Here is a 27,833-nt window from a genome sequence, read left to right on the forward strand (position 1 = left end):
GGTAAGTGGCTCCAGCGTTCTTCAGTCCGAAGGGCATTACCTCGTAGCAAAAGATTCCTTGGTCAGTTACAAAACTTGCTTTTTCCTGGTCTTTCGGGGCCAACCTTATTTGGTTATATCCTTGATAAGCATCAAGGAAACTCAGCAACTCGCAGCCTGATGTTGAATCTACCAATAAATCGATTCTTGGTAGAGGATATGGATCTTTTGGACAAGCTTTATTCAAATCTGTAAAATCCACACATAACCTCCACTTGCCTCCTTTTTTTTCTACCAGGACAACATTAGCGAGCCATTCTGGATATCGGACAGGTCGTATATATTTGGAATCCTTCAATTTGTTAACTTTCTCCTTGATATGTTGACTCCTAACTGGCCCAAAAGCTCTTTTCTTTTGCTTGACTGGTCTTGCGCTAGGATCTACATCTAAATGATGCATAACAAACTCTTCAGGTATTCCCGGTAGATTTTCTCTGCCCCAGGCAAAAACATCGGAATTTCTCCGCAAAAAGGCAATAATTGCTTCTTCCATCTCAGGCGCTAAGTCAGCTCCAATTCTGGTCACTTTAGATGGATCTCCTGGTACCACTTCAACTGTTTTTAGCGTTTCAGCTGCCGCCAGTCGCGTGTCTTTGTCAGGTTGATTTTCAATAACATGCATTTCTTCATCTGTTGATGAACGGGCTAACTTCTCTTTACAAAGATACGCCGCCTCGCCCACTCTGCCGTTTCAAAGGTCCCATCGTTCTTTGAATAGTATTAGCATAGCATTCTCTCGCGATGCGGTGCTCTCCAACTTCCTCACCGATTCCTTGGGGAGTCGGGAATTTCAATTTCATATGATACGTTGAAGCCACTGCTTTAAATTGATGAATGCTTGGTCTCCCTAAAATCACGTTGTAGGTCGATGACGACTTAACTACCAAGAATTTCACTATGCGAGTTACTCTTCTGGGAAATGTCCCCAGGGAAAGAGGTAATGTGATTTGTCCGAGCGCTTCCACAACTTCACCTGTGAATCCGATAAGAGGGGTTTTGACTGGTGCAAGTTGGGCGTCAGCGATTCCCAACTGCTGGAAAACATCATAGAAGATAATATCAGCAGAGCTACCACCGTCGACCAATATTTTGCGCACCCAAAAGTTGGATAATGATGCTGAAATCACAAGCGCATCATTATGTTCCTCTCGTTGGCTTCCTTCTAAATCAAAATCACCAAATGTCAAACCTTGGCCATCTGATTGCACTTGAAAAACTGATTCCGCCCAACTCGGGGGAGATGCACCATTTGGGATAAGATGGGTATTCTTAGCCTTTCGCAATAAAGCTTGTCTGGCATTTCTTGAATCGCCACAAGAAGGACCTTCTGAAATCACGTTTATGGTTCCAGCTGTAGGTAAGTTATCCTCATGATGTCCATGTTGACGCCCTCCTTCCTGGCGACCTCTTAGTTGCTCGTGATTTCGACCATCTCGTCCTCTTTCTTCCTGTTGACGGTCGCGCTGCTTAGTTACAAATTCTCTTAAATAACCTCGTTGTATTAATCTCTCAATTTCTTGTTTTAAATTGAAACAATCCTCTGTATCGTGCCCTTTGTCGCGATGAAAACGACAAAATTTATTCGACTTCTCCCTTTTCGCACTCTCTTTCATGGGCCTTGGAGGTTGGACCAAACCTTTTTGTTGCACTATAACAAGCACCTCACTGAGCCGCGCATTAAGGGGTGTGAATTGTTGAATTCTATGATGAGTAACACGTCGTTCCTCTTTCTTGGGCATCTCACGTCGCCCCTCTTCACGTTTGCGCTTCTTCTGGGTCAAGCTCATTGTCTCTTCAATACGAATATATTTATCCGCCCTGTCTAGTAACTCGACAAGATTGCGTGGCGGTCTTCCTGCAATAGATTCTCTGAAGCGCCTATGCAGTAAATTTTGTTGAATTATACCCGCCAAAACAGCATGGTCAATAGCCGGGATTTCCTGTACAGCTTGTGAGAAACGTTGCACATATTCTCTCAACGATTCATGCTCTTGTTGAATAATAGTAAATAAATAAGCTGGCGTTCTTGGATACTTTCTGTTGATGGAGAATTGGTCAAGGAACTTATGAGTTAGTTGCTCCATACTTTCAACGGTACCTGCAGGAAGCTGATTGAACCACTTCAAAGCATTTCCCGATAGGGTTGTTCGGAAAATTTTGCAATATGCAGCATCACTTAGACCGTATAGGTCCGCTTTAGCTACGAACTTGTCCAAGTGGTCGTGCGGATCGCCAGTTCCCTCATAGTCTGGAAGTTGTGGAATCTTCGCACCTACAGGTAGCGCCTCGGCCAAAATAGCTGTAGAAAAAGGACTTTTCCGAGCTGGCAAAATTCCTTGGAGGCTTCCTTCAGCAATAGAAGCGGCAACATAAGGCAATGTGGTTGTAATTGGAATACTTGAATCTTGTTGTCCAGTCGGTCGCTGAGTATTTGGCGGTTTGGGCGTTTTTCGCTTAGGAAGAATTCCCTCTTCCTCTTCCGGTTGAGAAGCTTGACTTCCAGCCTCTTCATGCGAATTTGTCGGGTGCCTGGAGTGTCTTCTAGATACGGATAGTACTGTTTTCTTAGGTGACCCAGTTCGACTATGCGACTGTGAAGCGCGACTCGGAGATGTACGTTCCACGCCATTATGGGAAGTCATAAATTTCGCTACAGCTTCCTCAGCCGCCTTCTTTGTAATTTCTTCCATCATCGTGCGGAGCGACTCCGGTGTAATTGTGAACGGTACAATATCAGCGGAAACGATCGGAGGTGGTTGCTCTTGAGCTTCCACAACTCGTGGCTGATCATGAGTGGATTGTCCATCCTCACCGCTGGCACCGATGATATTCTTCGATCGAGTTTGCATTTCTTGACGCAGAAACACCGCGGTTTCCCACAGACGGCGCCAAAAATGATGCGGCCAACAATAAGTTAACTCGAATCACCTCAAATTAAACCTGCAACGAATACTTAGGAATCGATACGGCTTAATGATGATCTTCTTCGATTTGATGGATTAGGTGTTTCCTGCGTAAGAAAAATATACGTTAGGGTGCCGGAGCTTGGTTCCGGCGAAAACCCTCCGATGCTTAAGTCAGTCCAAATTCCAAGAGAAGAATGTCAGAGAAAATACGAGAAGAAAATATTCTAATGTCTTTCGAAAATATATAAAATTACCTTTTCCCAATAAACGTAAAGCATTTATATACAGAATCTTACTATGGGCCTGGAATGTAACCTCGGGCTTTTAATTGATAATTGGGCCCAAATATTATAGTTATAATTTTTGGGCCTCATCATATTTTTGGCCCATGTACATCACTGGGGTAAATTTATAAATTTCAAAATTTATGAATTTAAAGGGTATTATTGATCCTGTGATGTTTATGTTAAAAGGAATTCTTCCTATACAGAACAACATATCCACACGTACGAAGGATTCCAAGAAACTCTAAACACTTTCCCTAGCAATTATATATAGCATCATCTAGTTTATTGGAATTTTCATCTTTATTTTCTTATTTCTGGTCCTGTACATTAACATAATGGTCACCGGTGACGAGGAGTATTTTCAGTTCTCTTTAAAAGTTGTTGTCAATAAAAAGAAAACGAAAGTACTATTTGCGGAAGTCGACAGCGATTTCGCCGACGTTTTACTGAGTTTTCTGACACTTCCATTGGGAACGATTATTAGGATTCTGAAGAAACACTATGGAGAAGAAGAAGAAGAGGCTATTAGTATTGGAAGCTTAACCACTTTATATAACGGCTTAGCAAATCTTGAAAACGAATGTTTCTTGACTAAGGGTTGTAAGGAGGTTCTTCTCGATCCGACAAGTTCGTTCGAAAGCAAAGCCAAGTGTCTTAAACTAAAACTTGATATAAGTGAAACTAAGCCCATCGAATACTTCACTTGTAAAAACTTGAATTGTAAATCCAATTACGGTTTTCTATGTTTAAGCATTTATTATGATACTGTTAGATGCTTCTGCTGTGGAGAAAAAATGATAAGAGAAGTAGTTCAAAACGAGTCTCGAGCTAATGATGATGGAGTTGTTGGTAAATTTACCAACAAAACTGTGTCTTTCGCATGTCAAAAGATGCCTAAACCTAATGATTGTAAGGACGGAGTTTTTATCAGAAATTCAGAGTCTTTAATAATCTCTGACGATCTTCGGATACTTCCTAATACGACGGGTTTCGTGCAAACTCTCAAAAGTTTCGGCATTGCAGACACCTATGGCGCAGAGCTATTGAATGTGACGTTTGGATTTAATGAGGTTAGTGTTTTAACTATTTTGTGTTTGTTTTAAGGGGCAAACATGCGTATTTAGGGATTTCGTCCTCTTAGTTGTCACGCTTCAATTTTACATGCAATAATTTTGTAAATGTAGTAATTTTTTGTCCTATTCTTTTTTTATTTTATGATGCAATTGACGAATTTTACTTGGCCGTTTTAAAAATCATAAACTTAGCATTAATAATACTATGATTATATTACGCGATCAAAATTACATATTTTATTTGCTAGATATTACTATCTCAATCGAATGACAAATATTTCCTTGTCTATATTAGATTATGGATTTGCTCAAGGCCTCGTTACTATCCCATACTCCGCTAACCGATATCATACTCAACAAAAACCAGATCTACAACTACGCTCGAACAAAATATGAACCGGGATTTTCACTTGAGCGGATTGCGACGAAAGCAAATGCTAGATCCAAGAAGATGAATTTAAAAGTGATTTTACAAAAATCTACCAATAAGTTATTGTTTGCTCAAGCTGAGGATGATTTCGTAGATTTTCTATTTATTTTTCTGGCCATCCCACTAGGAGGAGTTGAGCACCTTTTGGGAAGTAACACTTGTCTTAAGAGTATAGACAATTTGCACCGCAGTGTAGCAGATCTTATGGACCACAAGTCTCTAGCGAGTGCAGATACTAAAAAGATGCTAATGAATCCTAAGCTACATCATGGATATATTTCCAAAAACCCGATTTTTCCTCTGAGTGAACAAAGGCTATATGCTACCTGTTATAACTTAACGGGTGTGACAAAGTTTTCTTCTTTCAATTTCGAGACAGGGCAGGGGAAATATGTCAAGGGACGGAAATTGTACAAGATTACTGATGATTTGACTGTGACACCTTTCTGTATGGCTTCAGCTGTTTCCGTTATCGAATCCCTTAACGTCCCGTTATCTGATATCAAGGAAATGGAGCTTCAAATTGGGCTGGACGAGGTAATGTAACTTGAAATTTTTTATTTCTTATTAGTATATATTTTATGTATTATGACACATGCGTATGTGTTGAGCGTACGCGTACTAATTCTTTGTGGTGTAGGGTTTAAGCATATTGAAGGCATCTGTTACATCGACTTCTGCTCTAACCGATGGACTGAAGATCGATGGCATGTTCATGAAACAACCAAGCAAGGACACTGATGTTAGTCAAAATCGTCGGCCTCGCTACAGCTTCATCGACAAGATTTTTCCGTGCTTCAATCCATCATATATGAAGTTCTAGTTTTATATTTGAAAGCTCTTTTTGCTCTTTTCTACTACAGCTCAGTTGACGCTCTTCAACTGGCTTGAAGTTGCATATTATTTTATTCATTGGAACTTTACTTTTATTGCTTCCTATATTTAATGACCACAATCTATCAATATTTTCTTTGTCGTTAGTTTTCCAATTATTTCCCAACATCTTTTACAACAAAACCTTGATAAATTGATAAATTAATAATTTCGTTTAAATAATATTTCTCCCGACCCAGACTCCACGACTAGGCGTTAAATTTTCTTTTCACTAGATTAATATTTAGTAAATTGATAGAATCCAAACTTGTGAAAACTGTTACTACTAGTTAAAAGGTTATTTCATGCACTTGAAAACAATTTTGAACAAGCTAAGACACCCCTCAAACCAAATCTAATTAGATGGGATAGACAACCTCAAATAGAATATTTTAATTAAATCCTTAGTTGAAAATAAAATTTACCAACATTCTTTTATTTTTATTTAACCCAAAATATCCTTATTAGACCTAATAAAAATCAACATTTCCTTCTCTCTTTTTATTTCTCTATTTCTCTCTCTCTCTCCCCCTCTCTCATCCGCCGCCACCATTTTCTCTCTTTTTTCAATTTTCCATCACCCCCACCATGGCCTTTTTTCTCTCTTTTTCTTCATTGATCCAACCCTTCCTCTCTCCTTCTCTCTATCTCTCTCTTTCTCTATTTTCATTGACTTGGAGGTATTAGTTGTAGGAGAATTTTAGATCGGATCTTGGTGTGGGGGCGGCAGGCGGCGGGCGGCGTTGGTCGCTGGGGGCGGCGGTGGTTTTGATCACTAGGGATGGCGAGCAGCGGTGGTTTTGGTTGCTGGGGGCGGCGGTGATTTTGATCGCTAGGGGCGGCGGGCGGCGTTGGTCGCTGGGGGCGGCGGTGGTTTTGATCACTAGGGATGGCGAGCAGCGGTGGTTTTGGTTGCTGGGGGCGGCGGTGATTTTGATCGCTAGGGGCGGCGGGCGGCGGTGGTTTTGGTCGTTGGGGGCGGCGGTGGTTTTGGTCGCTAGGGGCGGCAGTGGTTTTGGTCGTTCGAGGCGACAGCGGTTTTGGTTGCTTGGCGGTGAGAGATGGTGGTTTTGGTCGGTGGGAGCGGCGACGGTTTTGTTCGCTGGCGTCGGTGGTGGTTTTCTTCGATGATGACAGTATTTTTTGTTAGAATTTGATGTTGGGTTTCGAAAAGGGGAAACCTAATTAAGATGGAAAGTGAGACATAGAAGAAGAGGACGGAGGTGGAGGTGGAGGTGGTGGTGGTGGGGGATCTAGGGTTTCATATTGGATGAGTGCAAATGACTACGGGTGTCTATGAATTACTATGAGTCTATACGAATGGGTAGCGACTAGGGTTCAAAATGTGAGCTAGGGATTCAAGAGTATGTGACCACGAACTACTATGGTTCTTATAGGTGTCTATAGTCGACTACGACCGATTTTTTTTTTAAAACATTCACATTTTCAATATCAGTAAATTATAGTATACCATAGTACACCATAGTATTTTAAAATCTGCTGTTTTATTTAACAAAAACGAAAAAAAAGTAATTTTCAGTAAAATGTTAAAAAAATAAAAAAAAATGAAGCTGCTTATAATAATGTAAAAAAATGCTAGAGTAAGAAACGAAAAAATAAAGACGACAAAGTCTATTATAATAAAATAAAATATGTTAGATGAAAAAATAAGATATTAAACGCATAATAAAAAATGATAAATGCAGTTTGAATTTTACTAAATGCAAATTTCGAATTTGTGAGTGGAAGGGCATTTTTTAAATGAATTTAATAGCGGATATGAAACAAAGATTTAGTTTGAATTGTCATTTAGTTCTAATTAGTCTTGTCACCAGTGACTTATATCTTACGCCGCCTTTAAATTATGAAAATAATATAACAGTAATTATATCAAATGTAAAAGTAGAGAGGCGAATGAGAAAAGGGGTTGTCTAGGGTCCGAGAGGGCCGTACTTCTCGGAACGTAATCTACCAATGAGAATGCGCCACATATGATTGGTACGTACCCAGTAAAAAAAAGTACGATACCTATGTTATTATTAAATTACATAAAACCCCTTTTTAATTAAACTTAAAAATATAATTAAATAATCAATAATTTAAAAACGTAATTAAAGAATCTAATCATTCTTTCACAATCTTTTACCCTAATCTCCCTATTCGTTTTTTTCAAAATCATCATCATCGTCATCGATCTTTCCTCCTCTAAGAACAAAATGATCCTCTCTCATCATCCAAGGTACAATCTTTTTCTTCTCTGTGGAAAAAGGAAAACAAGAAACTAAAGGAGTAGGGTTTTGATTTATCGTTTTGATTATCTAATTCAAAAATTGCACAAGTTCTTTTATAATTGTGTTTCGTCTAATTATTGTGTGTAGTGAAACAAAATTATATGTTTCATCAAAAGAATCTCAATGAATCAAATATATATAATTGAATATATTTGTTTTTACCACATGTATGTTTGTTTTGTTTTTACTAGATGTATGTTTTTAAAATATAATTGTTGTTTTTACCAGATGTATGTTCTTAAAAGTAAAATATAATAGTCGTTTTCGTTCCAATTTCCACCACTAATTTGTAACACAAGTTGTACTTGTGTAATTTAAGAATTATTTTTATCAAAATATTAATAAATTGTATTTATGTTTTATATTTGTTGGAATAATTGATTCTCAATTGGTTGTTCGTGCTTTGCAAGGAGAGCAAAAACTCTATTGGAATTTGGAATATGCTAGGCGAGATTTTAAGGACTTAATGCACAAGACGTTTAGTCTTCATTATGTTTTCGGGAGCAAAACATGGTGGCCGATTGCCTAGCGGATTATGCTCATAATCACATTCATCATCAAGTTTTTTTTTTTTTTCCAGCAAAATGATCTCCCTGCATCAGTCTTACAACATAGACTCATTTGGCACATGGTCTTTTCGTCCGTAGGCAGCGTTTTCGTATGAGGAATTCTATTCTTTGCAAAGAATAATTTTTGAAGATCGTGTTGGTTTGGTTCAATTTCGGTTTTGTTGGAAGATTGAGGAAGTATCAAGACAAGTATCGGTTTTGGGCTCCCCAAATTTTTGTCGAAGATGACCGCTGGAGAAGTTGAAGCTGATTGGATATTTTGGGTTTTCTCATATCCAGAATCCAGCCCATTCTGGGGGCAAATTTGCTATTCCAGGAATTCTAGTCTTAATAGGAAATCTTTTTTTATTACATTTCTTACCCTCTTTTGGGGTTTTCTGTAATGAGTTTCGGTGGATAATAGAGAAAAAAAAGAATTATTTGTGATGAATACTCGTTGATGTAACTAATTCCCGAGCCGATTTTAATTTTCAATATTTCCCATTATTTTCTAAAAGGCGTTGTTATCTGAGAGTGTACATTGTCGCCTAATTCTATAGCGTCGAGTGCAGTACAAACTAGTATTAAAGTAACAAATGTGAACTCGTTAGGCTTTTGGTCAGCAGATTGCATATGTCTTAATACATCAAGGCGTTGTTAGGTTGCGTACTTTGAGCATAAACTGCAACCATCACACTCATTGCAATTAGATCTTTTTGTTTAAGATGATAAAAAAGATATTCCTAGCCGATTCAATATCACCAAAATTTCATATACAATTGAAGAAGCTCAGTTATCACAGTAACAAATGCAGCAAATCCCATTTCAAGTACAACACTGTGAAATACATGCCTGATATAATTCTCATCCAATTGCGAATACGCTCCGATTACTTCTTGCATGTCTAATATTTTTTCACTGTAAGCTCGCAACTCGAGAAAGATTTTCAATGTTTTCTTTGGCCTATTATTTACGACACAGCCATGTATCATGATCCTCCGAGAAACCATATCTTTGTTCATCATATGCTTGAAAACCCGAAGTGCTGCCTCTAAATCCCTGCATTTGGAATTCATATAGAGAAGTGAATTCCACAAAATCGTACGACAATAAAGTGATATTTTGGTAGAATAACCACAAAGAATCATTTTATTAAATAATTTTAAGGTTTCGAAATATTCCTTATTGTTGCCATTATACTGCACAAAACCACATCTTCATTACCTGTCGTCGTGTCCGATGAAATAATTTCCATGCAGTCCTAATATCCCAACAAGAGTAAACACCAACAAGTGCAGTCACTATTGCCACCTGTGAATCAATTAAACCCATCTTTATTGAATATCCATGAATCCCACATGCCAAATCTTTGGAGCCTATTGAACCGACAACCTTTATCACACTTAAGACAGTCACAAAATTTTGGCCTTTCTGCTGAGACGAGCATCGCTTTGAATAAACCTATGGCCTCCTCAGACGTGTTTTCCCTGACCAAACTGAATATTCTAAACGACCATGATCTTGGAATATCCTTATGTTTGAAAGATTCGACAAGGTCTACCATATTTAAAGAAATGTGGGCTTTGCCGTTCGGTGAGGCCTGATGAGCTGTGTGTCTCTTGGTAACCTTATCGAACAGTTTGTGGTCACAAATTCCAGCGCTAACCACATCGCTCTATGAGGCATTTACTCGAACACTTTGGCTGCCTATATTTCACCTTCCTCAACACACTTTTCAGAATTCAACCCTTTCCCATGGTTCCTCAAACCTCAGCTTCGATTTACAAAATCGCAAGAACAGCGATTTGGGGTTCATGACCTCTAAAATACACCATATTTCACAACGGCCATCAGAAAAGATTGAAAGGGTTCAAGACAATATTGAATATTTCCATATGATCTTAGTTGTAAAAGGAACGAGAAGATGAAGCAGCCCGAAGACTTCGATTTTTGCTTAATTTCGATCCGCAGATTTTTTGATTTTTTATTTTGGGAAGAACATTTGAGTTTTTTTTTTTTTTATCGTGTATTATATGTTAATTGATCTGACTATTATAATAGTTTTTTTACTGGAAATTTAATTCATTGATTTAAAATTGAAGGTTAATTAAGTAATTTTAGCAAAGTACGATGTGTGTATGATGGGGTACGATGTGTTTTTACTGGGTTCGTACCAAATACTAGTATCGTACTGACTCGTACTGGGTCGTACTATAAAATTAATGGATGAGATTAAAAGTTAATTACTTTATACGCTCTATTAAATATTTTACGGTCAACTTCTCGGACCCTAGACAACCCCAATGAGAAAAAGAGGAAAATACAGTTTGCACTTTGCACCCCTTAACTATGAGGTTTGTCACAAAGATCCCTTTGAACTATAAAATATAACAAAATGTCCCATCCGGTCACAATATGTTAGTCCATGATGACGTCACATGTTGGTTTCTTATTTATAGTTGATTTTTTTATTGTTTCATTTTTTTTCGGACGCTTTTACCCTCAATTTGTTGTGCGTGTTTATATATCAGTGTTCTAAATATATGTCGTGGCGGCTGATATATCGGCCACCATATCGGTCGGTCGTAAATCTTTAAGATATTAGTGAGGTGGTTTGCAAAATTGGTTTTTGAACAGTGAGGCGGTTTGTGGCGGTCTGAGGCGGGTCAAACCGATATATTGGGTCAATAAATTAGAAACAAATATCTGTTTTTTTTAATCAAAAGGAAACTATTTCCTCCAAATTTCAACCCAATTTGTTTTAATTAAAACCAAGCACTTACCATTGCTAATAACCACAAACCATGTTATCGCTTCAAGTATCCAATATTTGCCTAAAAATTCAGAAAATTTTGGTGGGCCACTTAATAAAAATTGGGGTTTTTGCATTAAATGAATTTTGAGTGGGCTAATTAATAAAAAAATGGAACTTTTTTGCATTACTAAATATTTTGTGCAGACAAATTAATAAAATTGGGTGGCTAAATAGATATTCAGGAATATAGGGGAAAATTATTAATTAAGGATGGGCTTGAATCCACCATTGCCCAAGGGTGGACTCGCCCCTGTACATAAATATAAACTGACAATGTTCTAAACATCGTTCAAGTCGAAATGCAACAACCAACTCCAAGACTGCAATCAAAGCAATGCACCACTCTTGCACATTAATCTGAATGTTGGTACAATTGAACTCAATGCTACAGTCAAATCTATCGATATAGGATGAATAACACGTTATCTCATACTAATACCAATGTCAATACTAATACTAATACTAATACTAATACTAATACTAATACTAATACTAATACTAATTAATACTAATACTAATACGAATACGATTACTAATACTAACGCTAATACTAACGCTAATACTAATACTAATACTAATGCTAACACTAATACTAAATACTTATACTCGAGGGAGGATACTTAACATGAAAACAATCTGTCAATTGTGAGTCACTTCACGAATAAAACGGAATCTTCCCTTGTTATCATCTTGGTTGCCATCTCCGAATCTGTCCGAATATACATGTTAAACATTTCGAGCTGGGTTCCCAATTTCTATAAAAATGCTAATACTAATATTAAAATAATACTATTATGCTAATGCTAATGTTAATACTAATATGCAATATGCTAATATAATACTAATGCAAATACTGCTAATATAATACTAATGCAAATACGCTAATGCTAATGCTAATATTCATAATAACGCTAATGTTAATGTTAATATAATACTAATACTAATATTAATGCTAATGATAATGCTAATGCTAATGCTAATGTTAATGCTAATGCTGATGCTAATGTTAATACTATTGCTAATGCTAATGCTATGCTAATGCTAATGCTAATGTTAATGTTAATGTTAATGCTAATGCTAATGTCAATGCTAATACTAATGTGAATGTTAATGCTAATTATGCTAATCCTAATACTATAGTCCTAATCGTAAATTAATTTCTATTAAAATAATTAATTAGGTTTTATTTTTCTAAATTAGCTCATATTTTTTTTATGATTGGCTGTAATTAAATATTGCAAATTATTATGAATAAAGTTTTTAGTATAATTATTTAAATTTTGTGTACTACTAATTAAATAGAGAGAATGTGTGTTGCTTATAATATTATCGAAATTGTAAACATATTTTTTATTTGAGATGAAATATATTATAATGCGATTGATTTTAGTTGAATGATTAAATAAAAAAAATAACATTTAAAACGTCGATTTAATATAGTGCATGGAAGTAAAATTTACGTTTATGTTTCAATCCCGGGCCTGGTCACTGCGACCCCCTTTGTGAGGGGGCACCCCTTCTCCCGAAGTTACGGGGCTATTTTGCCGAGTTCCTTAGAGTGAGTTGTCTCGCGCCCCTAGGTATTCTCTACCTGCCCACCTGTGTCGGTTTCGGGTACAGGTACCCCTTTGTTTAATGGTCGTTCGAGCTTTTCCTAGGAGTATGGCGTGGGTTACTTCAGCGCCGTAGCGCCTGGTGAATGATAAAATATTTGCCATAATATAACAAAATATACATGTGATGATCCGAAAAAAAAAATGATGTGAGTTGATAACATACAAATCATTAGATCTTACAGATAATAATGTAAGATTGAACACGTTAAATAATATGACGGCTACGTGATAAAAAATGTCAACAAATGAACAAATATTTCCACATTTTAATTTAATTTCAGTGAGATAAGGCTGGAAAATATGATATATCAGTGAAAATAATATCTTCTTAGAGAAAAAGTAAAAAACAGAGGCAACCGAAAAATATAAGCATGGCTAACGGTGGAGGCGGCCGATTAATCGGTTTTCGAGGCGAAGGCAGTCCGAAGCCTATACGATTTTGATGTAATTGTTCTTCGAGGCGGAGGGGGCCAATTACAGTTTTGGTTTTTGAGGCGGTCCGAGGCGGCCAAATCTTTGAGGCGGATCAAAAAATTGGTCAAAAATCGTTTTTCTTTTCTTTTTTTCTTTTTTTAATTAGCCCAAAAAAGGAAGTTGGGCTTTTAATTAAATATGACACTACAAGAAAAGGTCCTTTTAACAACACGCGACTCACGTTGTCAAACTATTTCGACAACATTCAAGCGCACGTGGTTGACCAACATGTTGTTAAAAGTAACCGGATAATAACAACGTGCAAAGTACGTGGTAAACGGCGTTGTCGTTTATATTACAACAACATTCATCGTATGTTGCGATATAGCATTCACAAGATTCATATGCATGTTGTGGCTAGTTTTACCACCACAGACCAGTGCATCTTGCAATATAATTTTAACAACATTTATATGCATGTCGTAGTTTTTACTTAATTTCACAAAAAAAAAATTACAATAAATAAACCAATATTTTCCATTTTCAAATAATTACTAGAAATACAATAATTGAATAACAATTATACATAAAAAATATTCAAGCATAACCTTTAAATGAAGAAGATTTTGGTTTTATTTGTACTTTGTAAGGATTTTTATTATATTATAATCTTATTATTATGAAAGTTATATAATGTGATTAGGATATATAAATGATTGTGTACAATTATGTTTAAATATATTTATATATATGTTTTGAGTATTTATAAATATATTACATTAAATTTAAAAACCAATTCATTTCTGATTTATCACCGCCGCACTGATTAATCATGATGCGGTGTATGACCGCCTCCGACCTAATTCCCGCATTTACAACCTCGAGTAATACTAATACTAATACTAATATTAATTGCGGTGGATATGCAAGCCCATTTTTTTATTTGTTCAAACCCACATAAAGGAGTTTATTAGTTCAAGTCCGTAAATTAATCTAATTTTATTACATCAAAACTAAAGAGGACAAATATACCCTTATCCACAAATAATACTAAAATACAAATAAATCATATTTTTAATTTGTTCAAGACCAAAAAATCAAAAAACAAAAAATAAACAAAAAGAAAATATCACGACTGCCGCCGCCAGACCGCCGCGGCGCTGACCAGCGAGACTTCCACCGCACCGGCGATGACCAGCGCCCACCCACCACACCATTACCACCACCGCACCACCACATTAATCGAGCATCGATTCTTGATAAATATGTACGAATGAACATTAATCTATGCTTATTTCTTGTTGGGTTGCAATGCTTTGGCCAATTTTGGAAAAAAAATTGAGATTGAAATTGGTTTTTTTTTATTTTAGTTGGTTACCCAAATCGGTTTACCCAGACCAATTTTGTACACGAAAATCGGCTTCATAATGCCGATTTTTGTTAACCAAATCGGCGACACAACGTCGACTTTACAAGTCAAAATCGGCATTCTAATGTCGATTATTGAGTACAAAATCGGTTTTCGGATACCGATATTTTTCGGATTTTTTTCCTTTTTTTTTTAAATAATACAATATATATTTGGTTAATTAATATTTTTTAAATATTTTGCTGTGGAACCTCAACCTCCTAGTGTACCCCCGACCGTCTCAAACCGTAATTGAAAGGAAAATGCTCAAAAGAGCAAGGTGGAAAAGCCAAAAAAAAAAGGCGTGCCCCTTTAATGAAGCTCCTTCTTCAGTACCGATATTTCACGGTTTTTTGCTTTTTAGATTTTTTTTTCCAACTCGTAATACACACTATCCTTAGGTGTTTGGATCTTACAATACAACTTTAGAGGTATTAAGCATATATATATATATATATATATATATATATATATATATATATATATATATATATATATATATATATATATATATATATATATATATATATATTACGAGCAATTGTAAGTAAGGCATAATAATAATAAAGGCTACCAACAATCTTAAAATATGTACATTAATTACATTGTTTCACGAAAAATCTTTTACCGTCTCGTCTTCACTTACGTACATATGTGAAATCTATAAAGTTTTCTTGCAAGGATACTTCTTGACCAACTAACTTTCTAAACATTGTAATCCTTGATTTCATACCGGAAGTCTTCCAACCATCTGTTTTTTCATCATGGTACCATCGTCAATAATCAGGCATACGAGTTATAGGACAATTTATTTTATCTTCCACCCAACATTATAGGTATCCTTTCCTCGTTTTGTCCGTTTAATCTAAATGTACAATTACATTTTTTAGAACTCGTCCTCCTCTTTCCCTCTCATTGGTCATCCTCACCGGCTTTCTTCTTCCCACGATACTCACTGGCACGCTCACATGCGAGTACAACATACGGTCTTCTACACCCTTTCAATCCCGTATTTGAAACGAAAATGTTTATCACCATTCCATGACGTCTACCAACTCCTTTAACCCAATCGAGTAGAGCTTCCCGTGTCTCAAATATTTGTTCGTTAGATAATTCATTTAAATAATCTTCCATCAATCCCCTAGGTTGCTGCACGAAAGTATGGGAAAACGGTCTTAAAAAAACACAGATAATAAAATCGGTACTTAAAAATCGATTTTTGTAGTACAAGTCGGCATGACAATACCGATAATACAAAAACAAATCGGTGTTGTCATGCCGATTTGTACTACAAAAATCGGGTTTTAAGTACCGATTTTTATTAAAATAATCGGAATGTGGTTACCGACTTTAGTAACAAAAATCGGTATTTGCAGACCGATTGTTGGTATCGTCGATTTTTTTTCTCTACAAAAAAAAAAAACGACCCAAAATAAAAAATAAATAGTTAAAAACTTAAAACACACTTCATTGTGTTCTCCACCCTCGTAAACCACTATATCATTGTTTTCTGGTTCCACCGTGAATGTTTGGTATGTATTTGATAATTTTGGTGTGTAGGGTTTCTTGGTGGGTTTGTGAAGAAGAAGGAGAAGAGGAGGAGATTTTTAAGTCGTGAAATAAGGAAGAGGGGTTTCTGGATTTATGTATTTTATTTGGTCTTGCACAAAGGAAATGATTTTTTTTTATTTTTTAATGTTTTGTATTTTTTATTTGGTTTTAAATTTCATTAAGGGTAAATATTAGTATTTTTATGTTGGAGGTCTTGGACTAATAAATAAATGGGTTTGCATATAACCGCCGCCAATATTAATACTAATAATAATATAAAACTAATATAACTTAAGATATTAGAGAAACAAAAACATAGGACGAGATTCACCCTATCAATCGTCCAAAATAAATAATTAACATATTACGTTCGAGACGTATTCCACACCAACGTTACTGTAATCGAATCGGGGGTTCAATCTTGTACATCCAAAATATTTCTCATAATTATTATTTGGCCATTACAATATTTCGTTTACTTTTTTTTTTCTTCTAAATATTGTATCCTATGGTGGTAACGATACATAAACATATTTAAAAAAAATATTTGTGCCAATGTAAATAGATTTGAGATCAGTCGAAACACTTTAAATATTTTTTTTTTAAGAGGAAATATTATTAGACTTAATTAGCCAAATGAGGGGGAAGAATAAAGCTTTCCATGCAAGAAGTGTCATCCAGTTTAGCTAAATCGTTAGCCAAACTATTACCAATTCTTTTAATAAAACTAAAGGATATGACGGCTCCAAAAGAGAGAGAGTTTGATCCTCCATTTTTAAGGGCTGTCATCACCTGTATGTTATCCCCTTCGATAATAAGTGAGTGCCACGCCTTGTCTGCCGCTTTCCTGATTTCCCTGGAGTACTGCCTTTGCCTCACCATGCGTCGGGTTCGGTCGACCCAAATGTTGTTCAACTTTCCAATAAATACATTGACCCTGCGAGTCTCGTGCCACCATTGATGTACGGCAATAGTTCTTGTCTTTTGGGAAAGCTGCGTCTACGTTCACTTTAAGAGTGCCTTGCGGAGGGGGAAGCCAAGTGGAGGGGTGATCCAGCTGACACCTAATCATATGCCCATCATTAGCTCGGTGAAACAGATCTAGGTATGCCGAGCACCAATCAAGTAAATTTGCCACTCTCATTTCGTTTTCACCATGGAGGTCTTGATTTCTAATATCCCATGCTTTCCACATAACCACCAAGGCCAATTGAACTGAATTGCTTCGGAGAGTGACCAAAATGTGTTCAAGCCACATCTCAAAAGAAAGTTCCACCTGTGGATAGGAACCTTGAAAAGGTGGTGCTGACCAGAGTTGTTGCATGCCTCGACACTGTGTAAAAATGTGCATCAAAGACTCGGTTGTGCCACAGTTATGACAAAACGGAGAAGAGCTCACTTTTCGTCGGAAAAGTTCCAAGGCCGTTGGAAGGATGTTGTTTGACGCTCGCCAGATGAAAATACGAATTTTTGGAGGAATATCAATTTTCCATATCTTCCTGATAAATGCATGGGTGTCTTGACCCGATGATTTCTAGCCTGAGTCCACCGTCCCCATGTCCCTATTCAGGCGTTGAGGAATAAGACGATAGCACGAACTCACCGTGAATCGGCCGTGTGGTGTATAGTGCCCAATGTCCCTATCCCCAACCGAAGCTCCACCTAGTGCCACCGAGTTGATTCGATCCCAGTCCACAGGCCAGAAGATCTGCTAATAAGCGGAACATTCCACGAGGAGGAAGATGGGTTAATGATATCTGCCACCTTGTTGGGAAAGGGGCTGTGTATCGGCCTTCTGGAAATGATCTTGAGGTTGCCATCTTCAGTTACCCATTGATCGCCCTATATCGCTGTGGTAAAACCGTTCCCAATTCTCCTTCTAATGCCCGCCTTAAGGTGTGTTCTTGCCGCTAAAATACTCCTCCATGTATTAGATGGGCGAGAGCCAATATCCGCCGAGAAGAAGTCGCCATTTGGGAAGTATTTTGCTTTGAGCATCCGTGATAGGAGTAAATCTGGATGAAAAATAATTCTCCATCCTTGTTTTGCCAAAACTGCCAGATTGAAACTTTTCAAATCCCGAAAACCCATCTCGCCCTCAGCCTTTGGTAAGCACATTTTCCTCCAAGATAGCCAAGCTAATCCTTTATTGTTTCTGTTTCCCCACCAATATCTTCGAATAACATACTCAATTTCCATTATCAAGCTGCCCGGCATAAAAAAACTACCCATTATATAAGTTGGGATGGATTGGAGAACCGACTTTATCATAATTTCTTTGCCCGCTCTAGACAATTGTTTCTCACCCCACCCTTTAGTTTTGCCCCATATTCGATCTCTCAAGTAACTAAATATCTCTCGTTTCGTACGTCCGATGGCACACGGCATCCCAAGGTACTTATCATGATGCTCATCCACCTTAAACCCTAAAATGTGATGCATTCTGATTTTAATATTCATCGGCGTAGTTGGGCTGAAGACCATCGTCGATTTGTCAAGGTTAATTTCTTGGCCCGAAATCCTTGCATAAATATCAAGAATCTCATTCAGAGCTCTAGCATCCGTTTCCGCCGCACTACAGAAGAACAAGGTGTCATCTGCGAAGCATAGGTTCGTGATCACTGGAGCTGTCGGAGCGATCTTCACTCCGCGAATTTGTTCCTCATGCACAGCTCATTCAGTCATGGCAATCAGAGCCTCAGAGCAACAAATGAAAAGGTAAGGAGAGAGGGGATCTCCCCGTCAGAGACCGCGCGACGGCCGCATTGAGCCAAACTGAGCTCCATTAAAAAGAAAAGCATAAGAGACATACGTGATACATAGCATAATCAAATCTATAAATGAAGAGGGCAATCCAAAGCGAGAAAGAATTTTCTGGATAAAGGGCCATTCAATTCGATCGTAGGCTTTACTAATATCTAATTTTATAGCCATATAATTCCGACGGCTGTTCGAGTGTGTTCTAATGAAATGGTTAGTCTCATAAGAAACAAGGATGTTGTCCGTGATAAGACGTTTAGGTACGAATGCAGATTGAGTAGGAGAGATCAAGTCATTAGGACCAATTTCAGGCGATTAGCTATCACTCTAGAACTTATTTTGTAAATAACATCGCACAAGCTTATAGGTCTATAATCAGTGACTTTTTCGGGTTTCTTGACTTTAGGGATTAATACAATGAATGTGAAGTTTAGACGGGGGGAGAATCTTATCATTCAGGAATTTAAGAACACATGCAGTGACATCGGACCCTAGGATTTGCCAGTATTTTGTGTAAAAGAGGATAAGGAGGCCATCAGGGCCGGGGGATTTGAGAGGGGCCATTTGAGAAATGGCCCGATGTACCTCATCGGCGGTGTATGGGCGAGATAGAAGCTGACTGGCGGTCGCCGAAACTCGTGGCTCGATACACTGCATCGTCTCATCTATCTCTTCCTCAGCAGGGTGCGTACTTCGGAAAATATGCTGAAAATAATACGAAATTATCCGCTCGATATCCTCCGGTTTGTCTTTCCAATTCCCCGAACTATCCTTAATGCTGTCCCCCCGATTCGCCTTCTGTCTCAAGGTCGCCTTAGAGTGAAAAAAAATGGTGTTACAATCTCCCTCTTTCATCCACTGAATAGGACTTCTTTGACGCCAGTAGGTGTTATTATCCACATAGAGTTTTTCCAGCTCAGCTCGAAGTGCCGTAATCTCCTGCCTATTCTCTTCCATTTGAATACCAGTGTGGAGTAAATGAAGCTTCTCATGGACCTCTTTGATTCTTCGTTGTAGGAGTGTGTTCCTGGTTATGTTCCACTCAATTAGAGTAACTTTGCAGCCCTCATTCGCCTCTAAAACCGTCATCACTGGATCTGATTTTTTATTGTCCAACCACAGCTGATTAATGATAAGCTCGCATTCCTCCTTTCGGGCCCAAATGGCTTCGAAACGAAAAGGTTTTCGTCGTCGGCGGGATAATGCTGCTGGTAGTTCACAAATGCGGAGCTCAAGGGGCTGGTGGTCCGAACCCACGTATTCCAGGTGCGTAACCTGCGCTTGAGGGAATAGAGCAATCCAAGAATTTGTGGCGCACACCCTATCCAAACGACTACGAACGGTGAAGGGGTGTCTTCAATTGTTGGACCAGGTAAAAGGGTCGTCATTAAAGCCCAGATCCATCAATTCGCAAGTATCCAAGGCCACCCTAAAAGCTTCAATATATTTAGGAAGCTTCGGATCTCCCCCTTCCTTTTCGAAGGAACTAAGAATTTCATTGAAATCTCCACCGATAAGCCATGGAAGGTCGCTAAGTTGACGAATCCTACAAAGCAATTCCCAAGACCGTTGTCGCTGATCTTGTTTTGGAAAACCGTAGAAACCAGTAAATCGCCATCAGTTTTGACCATCTTCTGGCACAATTTCAACGTCAATGTGATTGTTGGAGAATCCGTATAAATGGACCTGAATGTCCTTCTTCCAAAGAAGAGCGAGGCCACCAGCTTTTCCAACCTTCCCAACTGCCAAGCCAAACAAATTCCATCTACTTTTTAGATGTTCAATCGCGGATGGTGTTGATCTCGTTTCCGAGAGAAACACCAAGTCGGGGCTATGTTTTCGGTTGATGTCTCCGAGGGTGTGAATTGTCAAGGGAGCCCCGAGCCCTTGACAATTCCAAAATAAGTAACTCATTGATGTCGGCGGGACTACTCCGCAGTCTCCGCCGTTGAATTAGAGTCTTCGTCGACCAGGTGTAGGATCTTTCTATTCTCAGTTCGGTTATTCTCGTGATCCGATGTAGCTGATCGCTTGTTCTTTCTCTTTTGATTTGGAACCGTTACAATTTTCCTAGGGAAAGAGGTTAATGCTTCCACCGGACATAATTGGATAGTATTATTTGTGAGTTGCATATCTTCAATAGCAATAGTCGATCAATTTTCCTTCCCTTGGTTTGGATTTGGCGCGGAGTCCCTCGAGACTAACTGGTTTGGAACAGTTGAAGATGTTTGTGTCACACCCCTTAATTTTTTCATGGAGAATCGATGAGTACTGCGTATTAGGGTTGACAGATCGAAGGGGTAGTTTCGGGGTGGTATCCTTCCAGTTGAAAGACGCTCTCAACCAATTGCCATAAGGAAAATTCTCGCCCGGATCCTCAAACCCTTCCTCGTATCTTTTTGGGCAACGATTCTCTCCATGGCCTAGTAAGCCGCACAAAAAACATATGTTGGGTAGGCGTTCATAGCTGAATGCGACCCAGGTCTTATTACCATTTACCATATGGAGAAACATTCCTCTCTTAATGATGTGAGTCACGTCCATCACCACCTTAACTCTCACGAATTGGGCGAAACGGATCTGTTTGCTATCGAGAACCTCTCGGACCTCTCCAATTCTGCCACCAATTCGGGCCACCACGTCCTCGGTGCGTTGATTCATAGGGAGATGATGGAGTCGAACTACGATCTGCATAAGGTTGATTAATTTCCATGGTCGATGGGTCCGATTCTTGGTTGATCTCCGAGAACAACAAAGCTTGTTTATCCAGGATCCATGGGCATCCTCCTAGTGCTTGTTTTCGGTCCAAAGGATGATTGAAACTGATGAGAAACCTATTTGTAGCAAGAGTTTGGATGTCGCATCCTTTGACCGGTTAATGTTGGCGCATGACATTGGATTTAATCGTATGCACTCAGATCTCTTTCAGCGTAACAACTCTCCCGACAAGACTAAGATTGTGATTAGGGTTTCCAAGAGACGTTGATGTTTGAGCGATCATGATGCCTTCCTCTTCATCCGTTGTGAGATGAAACTTATTAGCCATGTCCTCCACAAGGTTGGTCATTCGGAATGCGAGACCCAGATAGATGAGATGAGCAGTGGAGAGTGGAATTCGACCGCCGCCTGTCAGAGAAGGAAGAAAAATACAAATACACCGAGAACGACGAATAAAGGGTGGGATTAGGGTTATGAGATGATAACGGAGTAATAAAGGCAAGAAAAAACACTTTATGAGAACAACCCTAGAGCCGCCGTAATTATAGACAAACAAATCAGATGCTGTAAAAGATACGATCAAACCATCTGGACGAAGGGGATCCTGAGTGTATGGGGGCAGATCGGGACGGCTTGATTCGCCGGCAGTAGAGATGAACTCCGATGGTCAGAGAGCCTCTCATGGAAAGAGAAAAGGCCTCTCATGGAGAGAGAATTTTTTCCTTGTTTTAGCTTCGAAACACTTTAAATATTACAACGCATATATTTCACCAAATAGTCCGTTACACATAATTCATCAAACACGTTTTATTTTTTATTTTTTATTTCTCCAGCATTATAGTCATAGAGCGTGAACGTTAAGAGCTCGATTTTGGAAAATTAATAAATTATTCAAAAAAGGTATTTTCAGAATGCATAATATGATAATTCGCAAATGTGATAGAGAAGATTTAATTAACAAATTTTCAATAAAAAACTCGTTTACCCATTTTTTGTATCTCACAATAGATGGCAAAATAGGTATTTTAAAAATTGTTTTAAAAAGTATTCAAACTGAATCATCCATTGTTAATTAGACAAATCAGTTATATACCAAATGATAAAACGTTTTATTTATATGGTTTATTACAAAGAAGCCCGTCATGGGTCATATAGGGGTTCAGACGAACAACTCTTTTATAAAAAATTCAGACATTGTCCAGTGGTGTGTAAAAGACTAAAATACCCCCTCACATTTTAATATGGGGCAAATGGTAAAAAGGCCCATCACATGGGACTTAAATGCATTTTGGTCCTAAAAAAAAACAGTCTCTCAATTAAATCCATCCCCATGTCTTTAGTCTAAAATACCCTCCATAATATAATTCTTATCAATTCCACCCATTATGCTCTAACTTCCTTAATATTACACATTGACCCCGAATTTAAACAAATATATCACATTAACCCCCAACAAAATTTTTTTTTCAGAAAATAATTTTTTTTCTGAAATGTTTTTTTTCCGGTCATATATAAATTGGGGGTAATTTTGGTATATATAAAAGGATTTTCCTTATTTGCAAATAAGTTTGAATGAGCTGGATTTATTTGAAAGACAAAAAAGTTGGATGTCCCTCTTTTAATTAAGTGCCCTTGTCATGTGCCTATTTGCCATTTACCCTTTAATATGATCCAAAATTTTATACTTTAATTAAATTTAACCTGAATTTGACCTCAAATATCATAAATTATTCAATTTTGACCCAAAACTCAATTTTGAATACAATTTCGCCCGTCGCCGTCATTGACCGTTAGTCTCCGACGTTGACTTTTTTCTTCTTTTTTTTTTCTTTTTTTTTTCATCAACATCTTTTTTCCCGTTTAAGCAGTAATATTCTTGTGGTTGACTGTCATATTAACTATATTATTGTTTAACACAGTAATATTAACTATACTACGGTTTAACACAGTAATATATCAATATTACTCTCTAGCACTGTAATATTAACACAACAAAAATCACTTTTATTATGTAATAGACTAACATTGAAATGTTGAACGTTAAATGCAAACATAATAAGAAGGCAAAATAATCAACATTGATGTGGTTGACAGTAATATTGTAGTCAATCACAATATATATTACTGTAACGACAATAATATTACCCACAATCACAATAATATTATTGTGTTTACAATAATATTACAATAGTAGACAGTAATATTATTACATTAAACGGGTCAAAAAATCAAACAAAACGAAAAGGCCAAAAAAAATTATTGATGTGGTTGACAGTAATATTATTGTGTTTACAATAATTTTACTGTCAACAGCAATAATATAATTACGTCGACTTGTCAACAAATCAAACAAAATCAAAATAAGCCAAAAAAATAATAATTTTGTTGTGGTTGACACTTGACAGTATAATTACTGTTAATAACAGTAGAATTAGGCCAACGTTCAGCGGCGAACATAAAAAAACAGATAAAAATTTTATGGAAAAAAAATTAAAAAAATCAATGCCAGAAACCGGCGGCGGAAAAAAAATTAGAAAAAAAAAAGTTTAAAAAAAGAAAAAGTCAAATTGGATTTTTATGGTCGAAATTGATTAAATTGAAGTTAAATTGGAGTTACAATTAGGAATTGAGTTTAAGGGGTTGGGGGTAATTTTGTCATATACATTGATTTTGTTTTTATTTGTAATACATATAAAAGGATAAGTTTATTGGTAAAAGAAATACAACCTTGAACCTAGAATAATATAGATTGTTGGTCAGGAACTTATGCATAAAAACTCCTATTCAATAATTTGACATAGATAATGATAGTATAAATAGTAAATAAGGCAGAGATTAAATACTTCAAGAAATATGATAAGCTATATTATACATAGTGATTAAGCTTCCAAACCGATGTGCCTATTGATCTCCATAGGGCTGCTTCATGATTCTAACAAATTTTCCCAATGGCATTGTCAAAAAGCTTAACAAAAGATCTCAACCTCGGTAAGTACTTTAATTTTCTATTCATTTATCATATAACTTTCAATGTAAATTCAACTTCATTAGGCTCTGATTGATTCATGGAAAATGCTACGTAAGAAGTTGAAAAGTCCAAGTAATTTACTTTTCGTGTTTGGTTAAAAGGTTAAATAATTGATGATGCTAGAAATATATCACCTTAAGTAGTTGAGATAGAAGGATCTGAAGAGCAAAGTGGATCACTGGATCACGAGCTAGATGGTCCTGAGACACCTGCGAACACGTGAACTAGGCCGGGGGTTGATCCGGCGGAAACCCCTCCGACGCTCAAGTCAGACGTGCGGATTGTAGAAAATAGTTAAGAGAATACGAATTGTCGTATTACTTTAATAAATGAATTAAATCGTTATTTATACCTTGTCGATTGGGCTGAGTTTAATTTGTTGGGCCCAAACCTTATTTTAAGGTGATTGGACTTTCGTAATAATATTCTTCTAAAGCGGGCTCGTGGCCCAGTAGTTAGAGAGATTGTAGGCTTATTGGGCTGACCTAATTATGCATATCATTAGCCCCCCACTCTCGCGTCGATGCGGGAGCCAAGTCGAAAAGGGTACCGGATCGTGTCGAGAGTAGATTGGTGTTGTAGTGTTTCGTTAATCGTTGGTGTGGCATAGAGAAATAATAATTGTTTATTTACCCATTGGAGAGCCCGCGCGATTGGGTGGAGCGCGTTAAAATCGGCAGACGATTTGGCGGAGCGCGTCGAATTCGCACGCAATTTAGTGGAACGCGTTAAAATCGGCAGGCAATTTGGCGGAGCGCGTTGAAATTCGCACGTAATTTGGTGGAGCGCGTAGAAATCCGTACGCAATTTAGTGGGGAGCATAAGGAGTTGCGCGCGATTAGATAGGGAGCTTAGGGAGTGGCGCGCAATTGATGGGAGGGGAGAGAATGGCGCGCGACTTGACAGCCTTGAGAGACGCGCGGCGCATGCGTGACACGCGCGCAGAGAGTGGGTGAGGCGGGCGCGTGCAGGACACGCGCGGAGAGAGAAAGAGTTGGGAGTGTGCGCTGAACGCGCGGAGAGATAACAAAAGCAGTAATGCCTAGCGCGTGAGACATACGCGCCGATAGGCGCGTGGAACCCACGCGCGCTATGTGCAAAACCACTTTTTCCTTCTTTTTTTTTTCGCGCGGACCGAGGCTCCCTTGGGCCAATTGCGCGGTGCTGACAGTTGTGCGTGCGTTTTTCCTTTTTTTTTTTTTTTTACTCATGTGCGTTTGCGCGGACCGAGGCGCGCGTTTGTCCTCCCCCCCCCCTTTTTTTAATGGCACATGGCCTGAGGGGCGCGGAATTGGAGGTTTTTCATTTTGTCTTCATATTTGGAGTAGATGGGTTTGCCCACTACTATTTCATTTGACGTTTATTTTGTATGACATTGTCATTGGTTTTACGCGTTGCTGTTATGTGTTTACATTTAGTGTGTGATGTACTTGATGAGGGAATCAGTCTTCTAAGATTTTTTTATTGATGGGGATCGTGCCCCTTGGTAGACCGTGACCACGTTTTAAATGTACGACCCAATAAAAACAGATAGAGAAGTTTATGAAATCAAGCTGGTCAGGCTATATAGATTATCATAACATCTCTAAGTGTTCCCAGGGTTAATGTTGACTTGAGCTAATAATTATGTAGTGGCAGAGCAATAACACCGAGTGTAAGGGAAATAACTTGCTTTATTCATCGCTTGAAAATGTGAAGGTTACAAGCCTACTTGAGGCTAATGTAACTAAACAAGTAGGGAGCTAATCACTCGAAATAACTATTTTTTTACTAAGTAGATGATGTAGGTGTTTCGTCCAATTGATGTAGAGAGGTGAGGAGGTGCATCATCCTTAAGATAAGATAGCCCCCCAGTTTAGGATGATGCGATCACTAACAATGTTATGGGCTTGAGAGACTCCAAGTGTCATTGACATCATTGGAAGTCCAGGGACGTAGAAAGAGATTGTCAATGAGATGTCGACGATTGTCGTCGGCCATCTCGTCGTCGGGTGCTAAAGTGATCTTCATCTCTTTTCCTCTTAGGAGGAGCGAGGGTCAAAGCTTCTTCGATACACACGTGTTTCTTAGCGCGACTTAGTAGCTCTTCCAGAGTGGTTGAAGGTCTTCCTGCAATAGATTCCTTCAATCTACCATGCTTCAAGTTTTGCTGAATGATTCTAGAGAGCATGCTTCCTCCCATGTTAGGAACTTCATGAGTTGCCTCTACAAATCGTTGAATGTAGTTGCGGAGGGTTTCATCCTCTCTCTAGGTGATAGTGAATAGGTACGCGGGAGTCTTAGCGTACTCTTTGTTGATAGCGAAATGGTGGGTGGAGCGATCCGTTAGTTGGGAGAGAGATTCAATTGACCCAGTGGGCAAGGAGTTGAACCAGCTCAATACTCGTTCGGAGAGCGTTGTGCGAAACATCTTGCACATCGCCGCATCAGTTGGGCCATATAGATCTGCCATGGCGTAGAACTTTTCAAGGTGCTCATGTGGGTTACTAGTTCCATCGAACTGCGGTTGACTCGAGACCTTGACCCGTTGGGGTAGTATCTCATTGATTATTGCGACAGTGCAAAGACTGCGCCTTATTGGAGGTATTGCCCTTCCACCAATAGGATTACCTATGTGAGGGAGGTGGATTGAGCGAGATACCCGACTGTTAATTTCATTATCTCCAGCATTGTGTGGAGGTACTCGTTGGCGAGAGGCGTTGCCTCTTGAAGGTGAACGTGGGACTTGTCGCCCAGTTCGTGCATTATGGCGATGAGTAGATTGTTGCATTCGAGACCTAGGGTCTGAGGTGGATGTGTTATCCGGTGGTGGTGGAGGTCGTTGTGCCACAGGTGGAGATGCAAGGGGAGCGTTGACTCCCGTTGTGGCGATGTATTGTACCACTGCTTCAGTGGCAGCTCGAGTTGAAACTTCCGCAATCATGTGTTGGAGGACCTCTTCGGTTATTTGAACCGTTCGAGGAGTGGGGAGTGGTGGATCCTGCGGGGGATTTATCTGGACCTCATGAGGTGGATCCTGATTACGAGGAGGAAGTGGCAAGCCATAGCCTCCACGAGGTGGAAGGTTGTTAGCATT

The 27,833-nt window shown here is 38.3% G+C and overlaps 2 protein-coding genes and 1 pseudogene across 3 annotated transcripts; 1 reads left to right on the forward strand and 2 right to left on the reverse strand.

Annotated features, from left to right (window-relative positions):
• Nucleotides 1-3,349: 3,349 nt before the first annotated feature.
• Nucleotides 3,350-5,697, forward strand: LOC105963518 (uncharacterized). Of its 2 annotated transcripts, XM_088811736.1 has the most exons (3): nt 3,350-4,302; nt 4,601-5,272; nt 5,376-5,697. In XM_088811736.1, the coding sequence occupies exons 1-3, from the start codon at nt 3,568-3,570 to the stop codon at nt 5,556-5,558; spliced, it is 1,590 nt and encodes a 529-aa protein (XP_088667862.1). In that variant the 5' UTR covers nt 3,350-3,567; the 3' UTR covers nt 5,559-5,697. The 2 variants fall into 2 exon arrangements, with proteins under 2 accessions (XP_088667862.1, XP_088667863.1); XM_088811737.1 differs by lacking the exon at nt 5,376-5,697 and having other exon boundaries at nt 4,601-5,281.
• A 3,254-nt stretch (nt 5,698-8,951) lies between these two features.
• On the reverse strand, nt 8,952-9,654 carry LOC148765847 (pentatricopeptide repeat-containing protein At1g15510, chloroplastic-like; annotated as a pseudogene).
• An 8,439-nt stretch (nt 9,655-18,093) lies between these two features.
• LOC148765848 (uncharacterized) lies at nt 18,094-20,100 on the reverse strand. The gene is made up of 2 exons (XM_088812377.1): nt 19,428-20,100; nt 18,094-18,923 (listed from the first exon to the last, which is right to left on the reverse strand). Exons 1-2 carry the CDS (start codon nt 20,098-20,100, stop codon nt 18,094-18,096), a joined length of 1,503 nt encoding a protein of 500 aa, XP_088668503.1.
• Nucleotides 20,101-27,833: the final 7,733 nt, after the last annotated feature.

The sequence above is a fragment of the Erythranthe guttata genome, chromosome 13 (genome assembly GCF_056151865.1).
Source record: "Erythranthe guttata isolate IM_541 chromosome 13, IM_541, whole genome shotgun sequence".
In the NCBI taxonomy this organism is placed as follows: domain Eukaryota; kingdom Viridiplantae; phylum Streptophyta; class Magnoliopsida; order Lamiales; family Phrymaceae; genus Erythranthe; species Erythranthe guttata.